The following is a 20,846-nucleotide window of genomic DNA, read 5'->3' on the forward strand; positions in this document are numbered from 1 at the left end:
TTCTTTTACACAATGTATTTAATGTGCAATAAATGCATCCAAAAATACATTTCCAAATTATTAGATTTTCTTAAGATGCTTCTCCATGACTTATGATGGAAGAAGCAATTCCCAATTCATATACTTAGAGTAGAAGAAGCAATTCCCAATTTATATCCCCTATCTACATGTATTATTCAGCCTCATGACAACAGCTAAATCAAACAGAATATAACAAGTTTTTTGTCCAATACTTTTTTTTAAGAAATCAAAAGAATTTTTTATTTTATTTATTTTTTAAATTTTGCAACTTAAATTTTATATTTTTATTTTTACACTATTCTTTAAATTCCATATACAGACAATAATTCTAACAATGTAATATGATTAAGAGAGGCACCATAAAAAACCTTCATACCTTCTCATACGAATTTACGAGTATGTGCATTATTTAGGATGCCAAAAAAATTAAACAAATATTTTTATTAAAACAATTTTTCAAAACAAAAGACATTATTATCCATCAGATTTAAAATTCGCCTCTTAAGAGAAGTGAAAAGCCAATAAGGAACAAGTAACAATAAGCAAATCAAAGTGGGGGGTTGTAAATGCCAAGAAAATGTGCATTTCACACAACATCGATATCATTTCACAGCATATTCCGTTCCATGTTAAATTATTAATTGAGACTAAAATGCACAAAAATGTAAAGTGAATGTGGCGGCCAATTGCAGCCACTGAACATTTCATAATTTGAATAATAATAATAATAATAATCCAATAAATTTGTAGCCAACTAAAGAAAGAAAAATGAAACTTATTAAGATAGCAAAAATGTGGATGAATGGAAAGAAAATGTCCCCTAGTGTACAGATTACCTCTATTTACATGATTGTTGCAACTCATCACTCACCATGTTGTCACAGTATAGTACAATCTCCTGAGCCTCAACATCTTCCTTCCCTCCATGCCTTTTTTGGTTGCTGGGAATGAAGTGAAGAACCCAAGAAAGTTATATATATCTCAAAAAACATCATATTCTCCATTTCTTGGATACAGTTTCGTCGCCATCTGGTGTTGGTGCCACTGATGCATGACCGAAATTACTGCGGACAACAAAACTGTGCAATTAATGGATTGTTTTCTTACAAAAGCTTGTTAACTTGGAAACTTCAGTAAAAGAAAAATCACATACCATATGTGTCTCAAATTGGATAATATCATTTGATGGAAAATAATTTGCAGAACCGCTGTGCTCTACTTGAACAAATGTTTGAAGACGTTGTCTGTTCACGATAAGAATTCTTCTGATTCAAAATTCTCCTTTTCCGCTTTGTTCGAAATAGAGAGTCTTCGGTATCTAAAACGTATGAAACCTAGCAACATGCAATGTGTTCAAATGAGAAAACAAATAATGGGAGCTCAAAAACACAATCCAAAGATGCATGAAACTATAATCAAATGCATGGCATTAACAAAAAGGGCAAAACAAAAAATATTAAAAATTGGTGATTTTGGAACAAATGGCATGTAAATTTATAAAATATGCAGAAGAAAATGATTAAATACCTTGGATGAATTGCAAGCAATCTTACACTCCAGACCATTGGTAACTTGTACTCCATCCATAATCTGGCTTGGAAATTCATCACTCCAAGCACATTTTAGCTTATTCCTGCAAAAAATAAATAAACCAAAGTAAATGCAAAGGTTAATGAAGCATTTGCAAATGAAATGGTACCAATAACTCTCCCACTTACAAATACCTTTTTAAGAAAATTCCGGATTTCTCCTTGCTGTCGGGGACAACAGATAAGAAGTCGTTGTGCAGATAGGCTGAAAAATTAGGATCTATTGACACAGCAGTCACTTCAGGCTTATCGTGTCCGTAATCCATCAACTGAATAGACAATCGTGGTGGTGTAGACGACTGCAAGGAGTATTTAAATAAAACTGTTATACATCATATAAACATAATTTATGACAGGCATATCTGTGAGTAATTCTTAAGCCAGGGGTGGTGGTTAGGCTAAAGTCTTTCTGAAGTAGTGAGTGGTGACTCCAGAATTCAAAACCTTTGACATTGCAGGTAATGTTTGTCTGGAATATCAATCCACATCCACTGCAACCATACACTATTATGTATATAAAGCTTTCCATTTAAAATTCCATTCAAATGCTCAGCACAATTAAATAAAATCAAAAGTTGATCCAAGTAGTGAAGTGGAACAAGTAAAAACTTACACACTCAATACGATATATGTTCTCATCGTGAAGAAGAACACGAGCATTTTCATGATAAACTATATCCACAAAGCTTCCAGGTTTTCTTGATTGCTCATATGCATATAGTTGAAGAAGTTTGTTATCCATCTCATCAGTAGCACTGGCAACAGCTTGAAGCTGAAATAAAAGAGACATAATTTCAGGCTCAGAAAGAAGATAGAATGGTGCAAAAGACAGATGAAAAATAGAAAAGTGAAACACTGGAGAAAAACTGAATCTCATCAATTGAATGAAAAGGTACAAGCACTATTGTGATTATATAAGATAAGCATAATAAATCACAATCAATCAAGGCAGCAATGAACACTGCCTAGTATGGCAACAAAGGCTTCAAAGAAAGCAATTTAAGATGGTGGCAATGAAGGCGGACAGGTTTTTGCTTGTTTTGGCGCTGAAGGAGAGCCTCCCAGATCGGGAGCTCTAATACCAAGTGGAAAACAAGAGAAAAACTGAATCTCGTTAATTGAATGAAAAAGTAAAAGCACCAACGTGATTAAATAGGCTAAGCCTAATAAAATCTGTCCTAAAACTACCGGTAATACTAAAATATATATAGAGAAAATATTCTATCCAAAACAAGTGTCAATTCACACATTTTCAAAAAGGAATCCATGCACATTACCTGTTTAACAAGTTTATATATCAGCTTGTCTAACGTGAACAAGACATACGACTGGGTTCCAATAATAGCGCGACAGTCATCCTCAAATTTTGAATTATCAGAAGAACCATCCAGCAAACTGTAAAGAGAACTCATGAACCTGTAACATAAAGCCATAAAGAGCATCATCAGTCTTGTATGTTTAGATATTCAAATGTATGTTTTAATTTGTAATAAACAGTAACATTCCAGGGCATATTACCTGCCATATTGATCAGGAGAAACTGTATCATTCGAAGCTCTCCATTTCCTTTCGGCGGAGGATGAGTTTATCTTTGCTGATTGTATCCTCTCATACAATGTCTGCCAAATTAGCAACGAAAAATGTAAGGTAAGGAGGAATATATATGAGCTCTGAAACTTCTAGTCAGTCTGCAACCATAAATGCATATAACACATAAACCGACACATTTTTACCTGATGAAGTCTAAACAGCACATAAAAGGAATCATTTCCATAAAATATTTGAACATTCTTTTCTTTCCCGTGCAACATCGGGCGAACATGTTTTACCAGAGGCTTTACTGTGAGAAGAAAGCGTTCAGAGTATGACAATGAGGCTCCATCTCCTTCAACATCATTGGCATCCGCCATTCCTTCAGCTTCACCTTCACTCTCAGCCTTATCATGTTCATGATCCCCATTCTCTTCGTGTTCTTCTCGAGAACATTCCTCGCCATCAGCAGACTCGGTACCAGAAACCTCACCATTCTCAGATGCATTTTCACTGTCATCCGATGATCTATGAGGACTTCCATCACTTTCATTGTCATTTTCACCTCCAGCTTCACCACAATTTTGTTCCCCGTGTCTATTTTGGTATTGTTGACTGGTATTACAATCTTTTCCTTTATGTGCTGCCTCCAGACCAGCATTTGCATAAACTGCAAAGTTATCCTCTTCAAAGTCTCCATTAGGAGATAACTCACCCTCTTCTCTTTCACTTTTGAAGTGTCCAACTGATTCTTTGTGAGATCTGTGAACTTTGGTGTCTTTGGTGATGGCCCCATTTGTGGACATATCTAGTCTTGTAGAATCAGCACCCTAAGTAATTATAAAATAAATCACAGCATTATACCAGGTGGGAAACAGCATAAGCCTAACAAGACACAATGAAAGGGAAAGAGAAAAATGGAGCCCCAAACTGATATATTCAGTTAAGTTATTACTAGTCCTAACTCTTAAATGACATAGGCACCACCACAACAACCAAATACTTTCCTTGTAGGTGGGAATCAGTTACATGGATCAACCATTCATAGTGAAAGTGTAAAACTAGTAACATATCTCTCTATAGTTTTCCGTAGTCTCCCTTTACCTCTAACAATATGACTATCCTCCATTAAATGACAATATATATTACAGTATATATTACAGGTTAACCTTCTTTTTCATGGACTCAAAATATAATATATATTACAGTATGAGTGTTATTGGCAACTTCAGCCACAAGGTGATCATTGTAGTCTCAAGAACATAAGTAGAAAGGAAATGGTGGGCCTGATATTCTTTTGATAACAACAGCCACATATGGCTTAATATTCAATTGATAAATATAATACACAGTGCACCCAGGGTAAAAGACTCACATGTCTCACACTGAACCAGCAAATTGGATCAGTTTCAGTAGGTCACCTCACTTTTCAGTTATTAGTTTATTATCCTGTACACGTGGATCTAAAGTTTTTAAATTTACAAATTAAACCTTACTCCAAAGTGAGACCAATTATTCTCTTCGTGGAACATGCTAAAGACTAACTCACCTTAACAATCCCCCTTCCCCCTCTGCTTCTACACTTCCCCGATCTAATAATTAGTTTGAAAGTGTCCAAATCTTACCTACTGACATAGATCTCTGCCAACAACCAAAGGGCTCAACATTGCAGGCTAATCCCTCAAGGGCCGTACTGGTCAGCAACACTCACGGAGTGCCACTGCCATTTGGAGCAAGCACTGTTCTCGAATCTTTGACTCACTAAAGGACCTCCTGCTAGAACCCCAAGACCTAAGCACCCACCCCCCCCCCCCCCCCCCGTTTTCAAATATGCAGTCTTGGCAATGCAGTCCTGTTTTGGAACTATTTTGGATTGATGGTAAGAGCAGAGATGTAACGGTTATTCATGGTGATTTGGACACTGGTCCCTGGTTCTGCAGAGTTTGGTCATGGGTTGAGCAGCACAGGTTGGCGACATGAAGAATTGTAATCAGGTGAAGGTGGTGTCGTGGTTAGGTTCTTTTGATCCAGTGGAGGCAAGTTCTCATATCTGGTAAAGAAAGGTCTATTGATGGATGGTTATGGTGGCTTTCACCTTTGTTAGATCCAAAGGATGGCACCAATGAAGATGAAAGATGTTTGCAAAAAAAAATACCACTTGTACTACAATCCTTCTCAAATCATGGCTATTGACTTTCATAACAATGTATCTGATGGTATACGTTGAGTCTTCTATCATGAATTATTTCATTATACTATTCACCCTAGACTCGCCCCATATGATAATAGTGGGTTAAGATTAAACCTCTTCAGGTGAATACTTTCTCATACACTTAAATTTGAAAATAGACTAAAATAAGGTGTTAAAGGAGTTAAGACATACCTCTGATGAATGTAAATCATGCCCTCCCTCACTAGAAACATAACCAAGTCTAGACGGAGTTGCGGCAAGTCCTTGCAGAAAACAAAAATGTATCTCAGAGTCCATTCATTATATGAGAGAAACAGTTGAAAATCAAAGTAAACACTAATGACCAAGTAAATGTTGCAATGTGGGGAAAAGGTGGACAGAAATACCGCCATGAATTATATTCCGATAATATGATATGATATGATGAGATAAAACTACACTAAAACACCTATATTTATATTTAATATTCTATGAAGACAAGTCTAGTTCAAGTTCAACTAGTATTGTACTCATCCTAACAAGATATAACTCCTAATAATAAAGAAAACACCGAAGTTTACTACTTAAAATTTAAAATTTTCAAGATAATATATGCTTCAATTTTCATTTAATAGATTAAGTATTCTGATTACTTACTATATACTTAACATGTTAACAAAACCCAATAATAATTCTAAAAATATGCAATGTGTGTACTAAATGGTACAGTAAACACCAAGCATTGTCATCATTCTTTTATCAAGTTGCCAACCTGTTGCATTATTTATGTTTGTTCTTCCATTACTTTGCTCCATTCCAGAGGACAGTGAGACATTAGCATTCACCAACTGTTCAATGGAATGATCTTGCTTATTGACTCTTGATACTTCATCAGGAATGGATGCACCAATATGAATTTTACCCTGCAGCGTACTACTTCCCAAAGTTTCAGTCTTAGGACCAGAACGGTATGATTCGAGACAATCATCCTCTTTAACCCCACCTACCCCATTTGCTTGCCATTCTTTGCAGGAATTTGATTGTTCAAATGGAACACTTGCATCCCCATTTCTACTAGTGTTTAAATTCTTAGGATTCATTATGGTAGCACCAACACCAGGACTACTATGACCCTTGGCAATACTTGTTGTGCCAGTTTTAGCAGAATCAATCTTAGCCTTGACAGCATCTTCAGTGTCTTCGGGAATGCGCAGTCGAGAAGGAACACCAAGTATAGGCTCTAAAAATGTTGTCCAAATCTTCATGACTTTATCCAATTGTTCAGTTGTACAAACTTCTCCACATGAATATTTTATAAGTTGATACAAATCTTCGTGAATCTCTGGATCAGGATACTCAAATTCCAAGTTAGGAAGAATAGGCCGTCTATTTCCAGCAGCAATGGCAAGAAGAACATCATCTTCTTTTCGTTTCTTCTCGCTAATTTCTTTGATCTCTCCCAATAAGGCTGTAATCCACAGTAAAAAAAGGAGTTAGGAGTCAGAAGAATAAAAAAAATGTTTACACCATGATCACCACATAAATGTGAGTCCAAGTTCCATTGTGCTCGAATAATAACTAACACTTATATTGCAATGTATGTGCACAGTGGCTCTAGAAATCAAGTGTTTTAAATCAATATTATCAAAGATACATTCCATTGTACAAATTGTGTGCATATAAATTCCTTTCAAAGGAAAAAACCTGTGGAAGGGTGAGCATACTTACGAAAAAGGAACTAAATCGGAAGGGAAAAAAAACAAAATAAACACTAGAATAAAGATGATATCCAGTATTGTTAATGTTCTGGTCCAATGCACCCTTCAACAAATCAAGCCCAAGGCATTTCAAGAATAATACATGTGTTAAATATAAGTGAATCCCCCACTTCACACTGCAATCCACGCCATAATATGTGCAAATCAGTTAATTTGATTAAATGAATCTTCCGCCTAGCACAACTATATTATCAATCGCGGATTGCAGAACATAGCGGTTAGTGCAGTTTGTTCAAATTACATTACCTATCAATGTTATGCCATAGCTGTTATTTGACAATATTTTGTACTATGGCATATTGGAGAACAATAGTGATTTGTTCAAGCTGTTATTCGACAATATTTTGTACAACATGGCATATTGAAGAACAATGGCGATTTGTTCAAATTCTACTATATTATGGTGCTTATAGCGCCGTTACTTAACAACATTGAAACACAGATTAACCAAACAATGATTTTCCCTCACATTGGATCATTGCTAACTTGAGTGTTGAATCTCCCCAGGTTCCAAACACCCTTGATCCACCAAACCATATTCTTATTCCTCTACATTTCTTCAGGATTCATAGGTTGTTCTTCTTCTTCAGCTCTAACAAGTTGTAGGGACAAGGGCCCTAGCCACATTTCTTCAGGATTCATAGGTTGTTCTTCTTCTTCGGCTCTAACAAGTTGTAGGGACAAAGGCCCTAGCCATGCAGAGGAATGAAAGACCATTTATCCTTGAATGAGGATTACTACTTTGGTACAATAAAAAGTCACATTGCTTTGGACTCGAGACTAAAAGTAAATTTATAAACACTGACGCTCCCACCAATTCGCCTTTTAATAATGGACAAAATCGTCAAGACTTAGAGAAGGTCTAAATCGAACAATACCACAGAAAAACTATGCAAAGGCAGATATCCATGTGGAAATAAGGGAGCCCAACAGGTGAACTCAATACCCATTCAACAATAACAGAATACTCAACTTCGGCGTGAGAACCTCAATCTCTTAGAAGAAGAAAGACAAATGGATGTTATGAGTGATGTTGTAATCAAACAAAGAACTTTGACACCCTATAACCGATTAGTACCTCGAAAGTTTTTATAAGGGGACCTCCCACCAAGGTAAACTAGCCCATAACTTGGAAGGACCTTATTGAGTGACCACCAAGACACATTTAGAAACCCACACTATTGAGACCCTTCGAGACGAATTTATTCCAAGGACGTGGTATGCACACAAGTTAAAAGCGCATTACAAGCACCATGGTTGGTAAGATCGCAATGTAGATTGTGGGATTGCACAAGCCTACAATCCAAAAACTCCTAAGCAAGCTACAATGCCTACAAGATTATGAGGGTGAGGATCGCTGGAAAATCACAAAGATCGTCTAGAACTCGTGGGGCGGGTTTTGAAGAAAAACCTAGGTTTCTCCTGCGCGTAACATCTCAAAGATTGGCGCATTTTCCTACATTTGCCTGCCACAAGCCATTGTTTAACCATTTGCATACTAAATTGATCTCATTGTGCATTCGACGACGACGTACATAACTATGGTCACAGTTACGCAAACAACTCCTCTCACTTCTTTTTCCTTAAATACAATTATTGGCCTTATGCCTTGGGTCCCAAACTCTATTGTTTTCTAACTTCAACTTTCTATCAATGAATTTGGTTTCTAGTATTTGTTATCCTTTATTAATATTTCAATTCTAAAATAATTATGCATGTGTTAAGTATAACTTCATATGATTTTGCACTTTAGGTTGAATTAGTAAGATTTTACGATATGTGCTGCAAACTTCAAGTTACAATCCTTCAACTCAATAGGTCTTGTATAGACTCAAGATTTTCAAAACACTTCATCATTATAAGTAAAAGATTGACAAACTTCAGACGGCCCAATAAGAATAGCCCATTCACTAAAAATAGTATGGTCCAAACTAAATCCCAATAACGACCTTGGACACCAATAAGACGGGAAATCAACACATCGGTTCCACCATGCAGTCGATTATGGGGAAAATTGTTCTGATTTGAACCCAAGGCCCTAAACGCAATGCGGTAAGGATATCAAAAGTGCAACAAGGGAATAACTACTCCCCTTGATTTTTCTACTCCACTGGAATAAGTCGAATCTTCTGCAGAATCGCTTCCTAGTAAGATCACAAGTGAAATAGAGATTTTAACCGTGACAATGACCAATTTTATGATATCAACGCGGTCTTGCCCATTTTACACTTGAATCTTGGTCAGGTTCACGCAACAAACCTCTATTTGTCCAACTATTCTCGGTCTCTCCCCCTGAGGATGGCATGATGATGTTGTTTTGCTGACGATGGTGTATACGGCTGATGGGCGAAAGAAATTTAAAGACATTTAGGGTTCTTTTAGCTTTTTTCCTCTATAATATTGGGATATTTAGGCTCGCTCATTATAATAGTTGTAACTGATATATTCATATCGACTCAAGATCCACTCTACATCAACTGACCTCCGCACTCCATGCATAGAACCCAAAGAAGACTCAAAGGGAAAGAGTAGAGAGAACCACAAGAGCTCGTCGTTTGGAAAAGGTGGCGAGCTCGTCCGGTCTTGTGATCAGCTTAAGCTAAGGGCCAGATACCAACTCGGCATCAATGGATCATACCCCTTAAATAAGCTTGCACGGTCTCGTGGTCAGCTTAAGTTAATAAGGGCGGGACGCAAACCCAGTATCAATAACTCATGCGGGCATACACAACAATCTTGAAGATTTTGGCTTACAAGGAGGCAATAATATTAATGACCCATGTGACTGTTAGGCTCAAACAAGGAACATCAGCTAATGGCCTTTATGGCCATTACGCTCAGATGGAGGGACTGGAACATTAGCTAATGGCCGTTACGCTCAGATGGAGGGACAGTAGCATTAACAAGCAGAGAAAAGGGATAGAACAAAGAATACTAAAATTGAGGCTTTGTTGGCTATACAATCAGCAAGGCTACAAACATGTACATTTATCCCGTACAATAGTAGAGTGACCAATCCTTTTTATTTTCACACGGGTCACCTAATTCTAAAACTTATATAATGCATCCTATACTTTTCATTCATTTTCTTTTCCAACTAATTTTAAATGTTCTAGTTTTATATGGTAATATTGGTTTAGGCCAAGTTCATAACTAACTAAATTTAATTAATTAAGTATCCTTTATTCCCTAGCTAATTTTAACATTTCTTAACTATGTTAAATTAATTATATTCAATATTAAATATTTTCTTAATTTAATTATATTCTAAAACTTATATAATGCATCCTATACTTTTCATTCATTTTCTTTTCCAACTAATTTTAAATGTTCTAGTTTTATATGGTAATATTGGTTTGGGCTAAGTTCATAACTAACTAAATTTAATTAATTAAGTATCCTTTATTCCCTAGCTAATTTTAACATCTCTTAACTATGTTAAATTAATTATATTCAATATTAAATATTTTCTTAATTTAGTTAATGAATTTCAAATGATTTTTTTAACTTGTCTTATTTCATTCAATTTAGTTATGTTAATGCATGTGTAATTTTTTATTTTTGTGAGATCTTACACTCCTAACTTTTATAATCTGGCAATGCCCTTTAGTCTTAAGTAATTGTTTTGGTAGTTTTTTCAATACTTATTACAATCTTACGTTTTGCTTTCGTGCTACTCCCTCTCAATCCTAGGCAAGATCTCAATCTTGACAACATTGGAATGCAGTCCAACAGCCCAAACGAAGAACTCAAAGATCATCCTTCAGCAAAGGAAATTCACGAATAAGGCATGTGCTGAATGTAACCGAATCCCTACTTCGTGTTGCAATCCACACTGCCATATGCGCAATCAGTTACATGCTTAACTGAATCTCCCACCAAACATGACTAGAGCAAACTACTATATAAAGAAGTTAAAAGCTAAGATAACAGGTACACGCTCATTCTACAATTTTTCCCTCATAATGGATCATTGCTAACTTGTGTGATGAAGTCTCTGTGTTCCAACCACCCCCAATCCACCACACCAGATTCTCATTCCTCAACACTATGTCGAAGTCGATCAAGTTCATTGTGGCGTAAGTAAACTTTTGATGGCAGTAGAAAAAACTCCAATTTATTTAAATTGTTAAAAAGAATCAAAAATTGTGTTATTGGACAAAACTAATACTTTACCTTTAGTGCTCAAGCTTTTTGCATCCTGCTGCTTAAAGTAAAAGCTTCGGTGATCAAGTGATTTGTGATAATTTTTCGAATATATTTCAGCCCAGACTTTATTAAAATCTGCACGGCATCTTGCCCACTCCTCCTGTTTCTGCTTCAAGCGGGTTAATATCACCGGCAAAGCAAGAGATGCATTCTTTTTCAATACATCCATCACATCAAGCCCATGGTCACCATATAATCGTTCAATGCACCTAAGGTTTAGGGCTAAAAGAACACACCAAGAAGATTGTATCAGAATAAAAATATAAGGAAATTACATCATATTGCATTTATATGTAGACAATTTTCATTGATCAATTGAAAAGCACATAACCTGTTAAGTGCTCCTCAATACGAATTGGGATGTCTCCTGGAATGATATTAGCATTAACTTTTTCTAAGATCTCTTCAACTCTCTTATTTGTCACATTAACAGACTCTAGCAACATATCAAGTTCAAACCTGCAAGCATAGAATAAAATAATATCAGAAAAGTATTAGTGATAAAAATCTTACGGAAATAACACCTCTCAAATCAACCATGTGATGTCAAAATTAAACAAACACGTATCAACTATGACTACAATCAACCGATACAAAATAAATCAAACAAATAAGTATTTTTAAGAGTAAATTAAAATCAACGGTAAGCAATAACCTGTCGTCTTCGCATCTAAACAAACTCTCTTCATACTGATTTTTGCGCATGTGTTTAAAGGAATAATCCTCACTTCCTGACGTAACAGAAACCCAGTGATCATTCAATACTTCATCACCTAGTTCAGTTCTCTGGCTAGCTATCGGTATTGGGTACTGTGTAAACAAAGATATTATACATATATAACACAATCAGCAATTAAATCTCAGATTTCATAAGGACGGGCTAAAAATGAAGAGACCAAGCAAAGAACCAATACATTTTTTGGTAGAAGACGGTAACTAGGAGTACATTGTTCACAGTTAGAAAGGTCCAGTTCATTTATAGGTTTTCCTACATACTTGTCCTTGCTTAAAGACACCTTAGGAATAGAAACATCCTTGTTGGCAATTCCAGTGGATTTGTCTCTTTCCCGGAGTTCACGATCCCTTTCTTTCACCCCATCATCCCTGTCACGATCTCTATCCTTATCCTCTGCCTTCATTGGTTTCTGTCCATGTCCTTCATTCCACAAGGATTCTGATGAGAAAAAAACGTCAGATTTATTGGACCAGAAGATAAAGCTGCCAATGTTCATGTGAGCCCGTGCTAGAAAAAAAAATAATAAAGGGAAGGGGTGCATCTATTGAAGATTGAAAAGAGAAACCCATATAACTTACTTTTATTCATGACACCAGCAAGGAATCCTTCTACATGAAAGCACTTGATTAGAAATAATAAAAAAAGGAAAAGAAAACTAGATTTAGTAGAAAGGGAAAAAATAGCTTGAACATTACCATTTTGTTCACATTGTGTCACAAACTCATCAAATCCTTCCATAATATCAGCATATTTTCCCAGTAAATCACCCACCTAAGAGAATAAGCCAACTAGATATCAGCAATTACATACTATGCTTCAAAAGAACGAATTTCACAATGCGAAATGAATGAAAGTTAACATCAGATCAATCTGATCCTAAACTGAATAGAGTGAACCTTAGTTATGTTCAACAAAAAAATAACTTGTATCACAATATCATTCAACATTTTCTACACCACTTTCACTAAGAAATAACAAAATTCATTGTTTAATCTTTTGACCATTTACCCTAACATAACCGTTGCAATTGGCTCCTCTCACTGCACCATTACGTGCCAAAAAAATGGCAGCTGTGTGCATGAATTTTCCCAATATGCCCAAAATAAGTTCTTCATTTCCGTATTTCACCATAAGAATATTTTATCAAAGGTTAATAGGCAGTGCAAACCAAACTAAATTAAAGAGTACGAATTATTCCAGAAATATAGCTTCTAAAAATTTGAATGTATAAACCATACCAATGCCAGTAGTTCTTGTCGGGTGATTATTTCCCTGCTGTAGATATGTAGGCACTTCAAAAATTCCTGGTAATCCTCAGGACCTCTTAACTTCTCCTTGACTTTTTCAAGGAAAGCAAGCACTGGACTACACATACCTGAGATGACAGGTTTTTAAGGTTCAAAAATGAATCATAAAGGAAATAAAGAGCTAAATTTACTATCGAACAAATGTTACAACACCAAAACAAATTGGAAAGTGGTTTTTCTTCTTATAAAGAAGACATGGAGAAAAAAACTTTGTAGTTTATATGGTCTAATAGCTAGCATTTCTCAGTTCTAGATAATTCAATCAATAACAAAGAACATAATTTCTCTACTTTATAACATTTTAACTGGCAAAAGTGAATATAAATTTTTGCATTAGAAATATTTTTTTCAGGAGTTATTATTGGTTATCTACATTTATATGTTCCATTCATTTCTTTGTAGGTGAACATGATATGAGATTGAAGTATGTGTTCTGCTATTAAAATACTGTGCACCGTAACTTAAATAATATTGAAGTTACTGACATACTTTTCAAAGAACTTTTATCCTCAGAAGCAGACGAGATAGGGCGCATGTCAAGCTTTTCATCTGCATCATGCAATAGTTCAGTACCAGGGTCTATAGCTCTATGACCAGATTTTCGCTTGTGGGATAAGCGCTCACGACTACCGTCATTATCATAATCTCTATCATCCCTATCCCGTTCTCTCCTATCTCTCTCTTCTCTACGGTCCTTTTCTCTCTCGCGTCTTCTCTGCTCCTTATCAGCCCTCATCACACCTCTGTCCAGTTCTGGATCAGTATGATCAACGCTGAGATCACGATCAGCGTGCAAAGCTGTTGTCTTTTCTCTCTGACATTGAGAAAAGCAATATATTAGCTTAGCTTAATGGTCAACTATAAAAAAATAGGGTTATAAGAACAAGGAGAGAGAAATATACCTTGTCAACATGCATTTGCCTTGCTGTTGCCATTGCAGAGCTCCTATCACGGAGAGAATTACGAGCAGAAAAATGAGCAGAGGCAGCTCCAGAGGTATCAGGAAGGAAGTGAGTAAACTCCTCGAGAAGATCTGCATGGTCTTGAAAGAGGGCAGAAACCTGGAGAATTGCAATATATAGTTAAAATATCATAACACCTATCAAGGGGGGAAAATAGGTAAACCAAAATTAAAAATTAAAAAATTAAAAATTAAAAATAGAACATGATAACAGGCAACGATAGAACAGACCTCTTGGTAAACCACAGTGATAGACTTGGTTTCCTTTCTGTACATATTTAGTATGTCTAAAAAAGTCTTGTAAACACGGTCATTACCTTGAAAACGAGTCTGCATATAAAAAAACACAATCAGAATCAAAAGTTAAATATTTAGTATGTCTAAAAAAGTCTTGTAAACACGGTCATTGCCTTGAAAACGAGTCTGCATATAAAAAAACACAATCAGAATCAAAAGTTAAATAGTGCATGCTGAGTTGATTTTGTTATAATGCATAAGAGATTTGACCAAGATGGAACACTGGATTTTTGAGGCAGTGTCACTGCCAAAAATCTTCATAGACCTGCATTTATATCGGCCAGCATTCCAATGCTCCATGTCACTGGGGAAAACCTTTGAGTGTGTGTGTGGGTTTGGAAGACAAACATGCATCAAACTCTATTGTTTTTACCTTAATCTTGCCCACAAAATTTATAGCTTCTTCAAATTCAACAGGCTTTTTCTGTGGAGGTTGTTCATCTTCCAATGGAAGTGTGATTGCATATCCCTTTGGCAAGAAGGTGTTAAATCCCAAAATTAAATCTTTATGTCCTTTAAAAAGCTCCTTCACTCTTTCTATGACACCAGCTGTATCAATTCTAACCAAAAGAACAAACAAGACACCAATCAATTTCTACTAAGAAAATGAAAATGCGGGGCTAATAGTGAGAACGAAGTACAACATGAACAAACCTTTGGGCCTTAAAATCCTTCATGACTTCCAAAAACTCATCATACTTCTCTTTATCATCTTGAAACATTTCCCTTACCGCCTTTAGATATGATAATGCGTCATTTGTCGTTAACTTCTGACCACCACTCATCACCTGGGGTTGCCCCGAGCTACATTCCACAAATTTTCAAAAATTATTAAGTACATTGAACAAACTAAAAACAAAGTACTTCACGAACTCATTTCTCAATATAGTAAAGGTCTACAAACATAGCTAAAACGAATGTAGAAAACTGTAAACAAATTAACTTCTAGGTTTCAGTTAAATTAAACGACTTAGAAACAAAATTAACTCTAGAAAATAGAAATTCCAGATAAACTAAACCATCCAACAAAGAAACATCTGATCTTATCTCACCAAGTCAAACATCAAAAGAAAAAATCCGACAAGAATTACACAACAACAGCTATCATAGTGTAGAAACTCTATTTAATCAAGGCTAAAAAAAAACATACAAAAACAATCTACAAAACAAGAAACTAAAGACAAAAAAAAAATTATATAAATAGAGCTTACGGTTCTCCTCTAGAAGACAGCATGGGGCGTTTGAGTTGTGAACTCATGTAAACATCATCTTTGGACCTCTTCATCTCTCTATCAAGAACAAAGAAACAAAACACACACTAAATCATGCATTGAAACTCAAAATCCTAGAAAACCCAACTTAGAACATTAGAACAAAAAAGCAACAAACAGAAAACAGATCTAACCGAAAGGAATTCACAAAGACATCCAACACCAGTAACAATTCCAACCGCAGATTGCAAAACAGATCAACCAAAAAAGCCAAATCCTGAAAAAAAAATAGAATCAAAAAAATCAAAAAACAAAATTAGCTTTTTCTTCAATGTAAAGCAAACGTGATAACAATTTCCAACCCTTGAGAAACGATTCAAATGAAAAACATTGATTGTGAAGTGTATAAACACTTCAGAACCCTATGCAACAAGTTTTTTTTTCTTCAACAGAGAAGAAACTGAACCAAATAAAATAAAATAAAATAAAATAAAACAATTAAAAAAGAAATTGAAGGTTCGAGTAACTCACAACAATGAACAATCTGAGACGCAATGAAGTTTAGCAGCGAAGTATGGTACTGAGAAACTCGGAAAACGAGAGATGGAAGAAGCTCTTATTTTGCACGCTGAAGAGGAAGAAGAAAAGAAAGAATGCAAATTTGTGCGAAGGGTGAAGAGAAGAGAGTTCACAATACGATTTATATGCGTGTTTATATATTTGTGCGAAGATATATAAATAACACAAACACCTAATTAAATATTTATTTGTTTTTTTTCAACAAAATAAATAGAGCTTTAGGTGATATATGATGAAATAAGTGAAGTTAAATAATTTAGCTAGATTTAATTTAATGAAATTGATGTTATCTTTTTTATCAAAAAAATTACGAGATATTGTCTTTTTTAAATAAAAAAAATTATTTATGATTAAATTTTATTTAGTTAGACGAAGAGTTTAATAGTTAAGATAAATAGGATAAGCTATTGGCTTAAGAATTTATATATTTATTTATATTTAATTGTTTTTTAATTAAAAAAATATTTTATTTTATTTGATATGGTTGTATCTTATATTATGAATCTTATACACTTGTAAATGAAAGAATTTTTGGATGTGGTTGAAGTGTAGAGGAAAATATATTTTGAAGTAAGTTTTACTTTTAATGTTTATTTTTTTATTGATTATAAATAACTAGGGTTAAACAATGTTCTTTGCCAATGGTAATTTGGGGATTGTATGGTGGAAAGGTAATTAGTGGCGTGGCCCACCTGAAAAATTATGTGGCTTGCTTGCTTGTTACAAATTAGGGGCTGGCTTTATGGATTTAGGGTTTACTCAAGGTGTGATCTCATGTGAGTACTTATGTTTTTTTTACATGATCTAGTCTTTTTTTTAGGCAATCTAGGCCTTAGTGGTTGTTGTTGTTGAAAATGAGAGTGTAAATAAGTTGTTATTTTGTTAATTATTTGGATTTATTTATTAAATATTTGGTAAATTTTGTTTATTTGATTAAATAGATAAGTTTAATTGATATACACTAACCATTAATTAAATTATTGATTTATTTAAAATATTTGACTTTTATTTTAAACATTTGAAAATTAATACAAAGGGATGATTGTGATGCATTAACCGTGTAAAACTTTTTATACTGACGGTGAATAACAATTAATCTCTATATAGATATATTAAATGGTTATATATTTTTAATTTTTATATAAATTATTTTATTTTTTATAAAAATAAAACTCTTTAAATTATAGTCTTTACAATATTTTGTCAATAAATAAAATGTATCTACTCTTTTTAATTTAGTTTATTATTTGATGATTAGTATTAGTTTCTATGATTAAATAGGATTAATACTTTTTAATTGAAATAAAAATTAGACACATCTAAATATCTTTTATTGTTAAATTTTACGTATGTGTGTAATTTTAGGTGTTGTAGCATCAATGTATGATGGTTAAATATTAGAAGAATTATATGTAGTATTATTATAAGTTAGCACTAAAAGAACGAAGTGTTGACACAATATTGATGAATGTTTATATGTCTTGTTGGTAGCTCTTAACATTGGATTTCAATGGATTATGAATGGCTTTAAAGTTTAATTTTGATTAAATTATAAAAGTATTGACAGACTGCGGTTTAGATTTTAGTATTTGGTATTTAGCACCACAATAAAAGAATAATTGATAATAAAAAATATAGTGGATCATATGGTTGGTGGAGGTGGTGTGTTCTATGTAACACATACACTTATAATGGAAGACGTGTATGGTATCTTATATGTATGAACATTAGTTGACACTAACATATTGGATTATGCTTGATTTGTTTATTTTCAGAAAGTATTAATAATCTTGGTGTTTCAATGTCGTGTTAAGTGTCGTTGTGAGTGCATTATAGGTTGTGTTATTGGTTGATTTATCTATTATAAGTGTCAGCGTGTTCTTGTATTATGCTATGATTATTGTTTTTTTTTTGTTATTTTGTGATTGCTCTAAAATTCAATATTACCACAAACAAATACTTAATTTTAATTTTTTTTTCTTGAGGATTTAATTTTATTCATTGTTTCATCCTTTTTATTATTTCTTTTTTGTCAATCAAAATTCAATTCATAATTCATTTGATATTGTTTCATCAAGCATAATTTTTTTATCAAACCTCTAAAATGCCCAAGTAAACAACCAATTATAGTGATAAAAGTATATAATATGAAGTTTATTTAAGATTTTTTCACTAGCATTTTGTTGCATGATAGTAAAATTATAATACCAATTCCATCAATCATATGTCATTCTTAAAGGTGAAAGTTAAAGTAGGGAGAGTAAAAATTCAATATTTAACAATATATCACAATCAAGGCATTTTCATTTAACAAACTTCCACAAAATATTTTATTTTTATTGCATGATCCTATGTTTAGTTGATGCTTGAACCACATGTGTGAAAGGAAAAGAATACAGGTAGTGAATGAATGTTAAATAACTCTGCATTAATGAAAATGGTGTAGACAAAGTTTCATGATGTTTCATGTTAAAATATGTTGATATTATTTATTTTATATTTGTTCTTTGATACATAACAGTGATATGTATCTCTTAGATGAAAAATAGTAGCTCATTTATATTCATAGGCTACTTCAATTGTGTGGTCATTTAATAACACTTGAAACTTGTGGTAGTTTCATTTTTATATGTATTTCATTTGGAATCTGCTAAGATGTTTTCGATTCCCAATTTGATTATGATGTGTGGACATTGTTACAAAATTTTGTTTCTTAAATTATCAACTTAAAGGAGTTTAATTATATATTATGATAAGATTTATGTGTGTGTGTCAGGAGTTAATTTAAGTATTTTTCTTCTTCATGTTAATGATACAAGATAGAGAAACTATGTTATGAGATTGTTTTTATTACTTACAAACAAATTGTTTTCAATGTTTATATATGATTTTGAAAAAGTCTAAATAATATACATTCAGATATTTGTTTATAGCATCTCATACAAGTTATAGTTGCAAAGTATATTAGTTTTGCGTGTTATTCTAGGGTGTTCAAACAATAGTGTTGCAACTTCAAAATAAATATAGAAGATTTACAACTCTACAAGAAATTGGTTTAAGGTTTTGTAAATTATCCAAATTGTCAAACTAGCATACATATGATTTCGTGACTTCAGCTAAATTGTAGAGAAATTTACAAACCTTATCATTACATACATAATATTAGGTTGATGTATTTAAGATTTTGTATTGTAATTCTTTTATGTATGAGCATTTCTTTTTCATGTTTTGAATGAGATATGTATGTACTTTTTTATCTTTGAATACTTTTTGCAAGTTCTCAGCCTTTAAAAAAACTGAACCATTCAACTTGAAATTTCTTGAACAAATTATATCATTTTAAAAAGCATCCCAAATTACATGCATATGTATAAGAGAAAATTAAAAGAGCTCAACTTTTATAAATATTATAAATTATAATTCTTAACTAGTATAAACTTGTGCTTGCAAAAAATTTAACATATTTGAATGATTCTTTAGTTGCTACTAACGAACAAAGGTGATTATTACTCTAGTCAATTTTTTTAAAAAAATATTGGTATCTGATCTTAGACTGATTAATCAAATAGAATCAATCATATTGTCCACTTGTAAGGGGTCATTTTAAAGTCAAAGCAAAATTCTGTATGGACTTGGCCTAATACATAAATTGTTTGCACCTAGTGGGGTTCGAACAGAGACATTAAAAGAAGCATACTCTCAGGATCCAAACCTTCACCACCAGGTCAACCCCTATGGGTTAGCAAAATTTGATTTAAAACTTGCTCAAGTGTAGTAGTTGCATACAAAAAATAAAAGTTAAAACTTATGAACGTGAAGCTTTTGTCAGACACATTGGAGTAGTGTTTGGTTCTTGTCAATTGATATCATTCATAAAAATATTAAAATGGTGTATTTGGACAAATGTGTCTGCAATCGTTATAAGAAATCTCATCAACATCATTTGAATTAATTAAAACTATTACACAAATCTTGAGTAATAGATTTTAGCTTAACATATGACAAAATCAGTTAGCTACAAGAAATTTTCTTTAAAAAAATAATATAAGAATAATGTATATAAACTCATATGATAAGGAACAAAACATCACAAACATGTTATGGTCACTTGATACAATAGCTTAAGATGAATAATCAAGTGCATATTATATAAAATTTAACATGAATTATTCAAGGTTCCTTACTTTAGATAACCACCCATCGTACAACTTTTATATATAAAGTTTTATTTTTCAAATCATCAAGCACGTGGCATGCATAAAATGGTAGAGTGAAAAAAATTATTGTTTTGCATCCAAAAAAATACTAAAATAAATAGTTTATGTCCCCTAGGTGGATACAGTGTTTTGGAATATAACAACATATTCAAATTTATAAAAAAAAAATCAAATTCATTATTTTAAACAATGTTACTTACAGTTTTAACGTTTTTCCACAAAAAGATTTAATAACTTCTTC

At 33.3% G+C, this 20,846-nt stretch overlaps 1 protein-coding gene across 2 annotated transcripts; it reads right to left on the reverse strand.

Moving 5' to 3' along the window:
• Positions 1-686: 686 nt before the first annotated feature.
• Positions 687-16,521, reverse strand: LOC127075155 (paired amphipathic helix protein Sin3-like 4). Of its 2 annotated transcripts, none has more exons than XM_051016609.1 (25): positions 16,341-16,521; positions 16,004-16,086; positions 15,810-15,887; positions 15,253-15,402; positions 14,972-15,158; positions 14,533-14,631; positions 14,243-14,401; positions 13,830-14,154; positions 13,272-13,408; positions 12,729-12,804; positions 12,612-12,638; positions 12,212-12,471; positions 11,953-12,107; positions 11,629-11,756; positions 11,265-11,519; positions 6,083-6,778; positions 5,524-5,594; positions 3,344-3,970; positions 3,129-3,229; positions 2,888-3,026; positions 2,224-2,382; positions 1,746-1,909; positions 1,549-1,654; positions 1,175-1,355; positions 687-1,085 (listed from the first exon to the last, which is right to left on the reverse strand). In XM_051016609.1, exons 3-24 carry the CDS (start codon positions 15,881-15,883, stop codon positions 1,200-1,202), a joined length of 4,251 nt encoding a protein of 1,416 aa, XP_050872566.1. In that variant the 5' UTR covers positions 15,884-15,887; positions 16,004-16,086; positions 16,341-16,521; the 3' UTR covers positions 687-1,085; positions 1,175-1,199. The 2 variants fall into 2 exon arrangements, with proteins under 2 accessions (XP_050872566.1, XP_050872565.1); XM_051016608.1 differs by having other exon boundaries at positions 12,612-12,641.
• Between the last annotated feature and the right edge of the window lie 4,325 nt (positions 16,522-20,846).

The sequence above is a fragment of the Lathyrus oleraceus genome, chromosome 4 (genome assembly GCF_024323335.1).
Source record: "Lathyrus oleraceus cultivar Zhongwan6 chromosome 4, CAAS_Psat_ZW6_1.0, whole genome shotgun sequence".
NCBI lineage: Eukaryota > Viridiplantae > Streptophyta > Magnoliopsida > Fabales > Fabaceae > Lathyrus > Lathyrus oleraceus.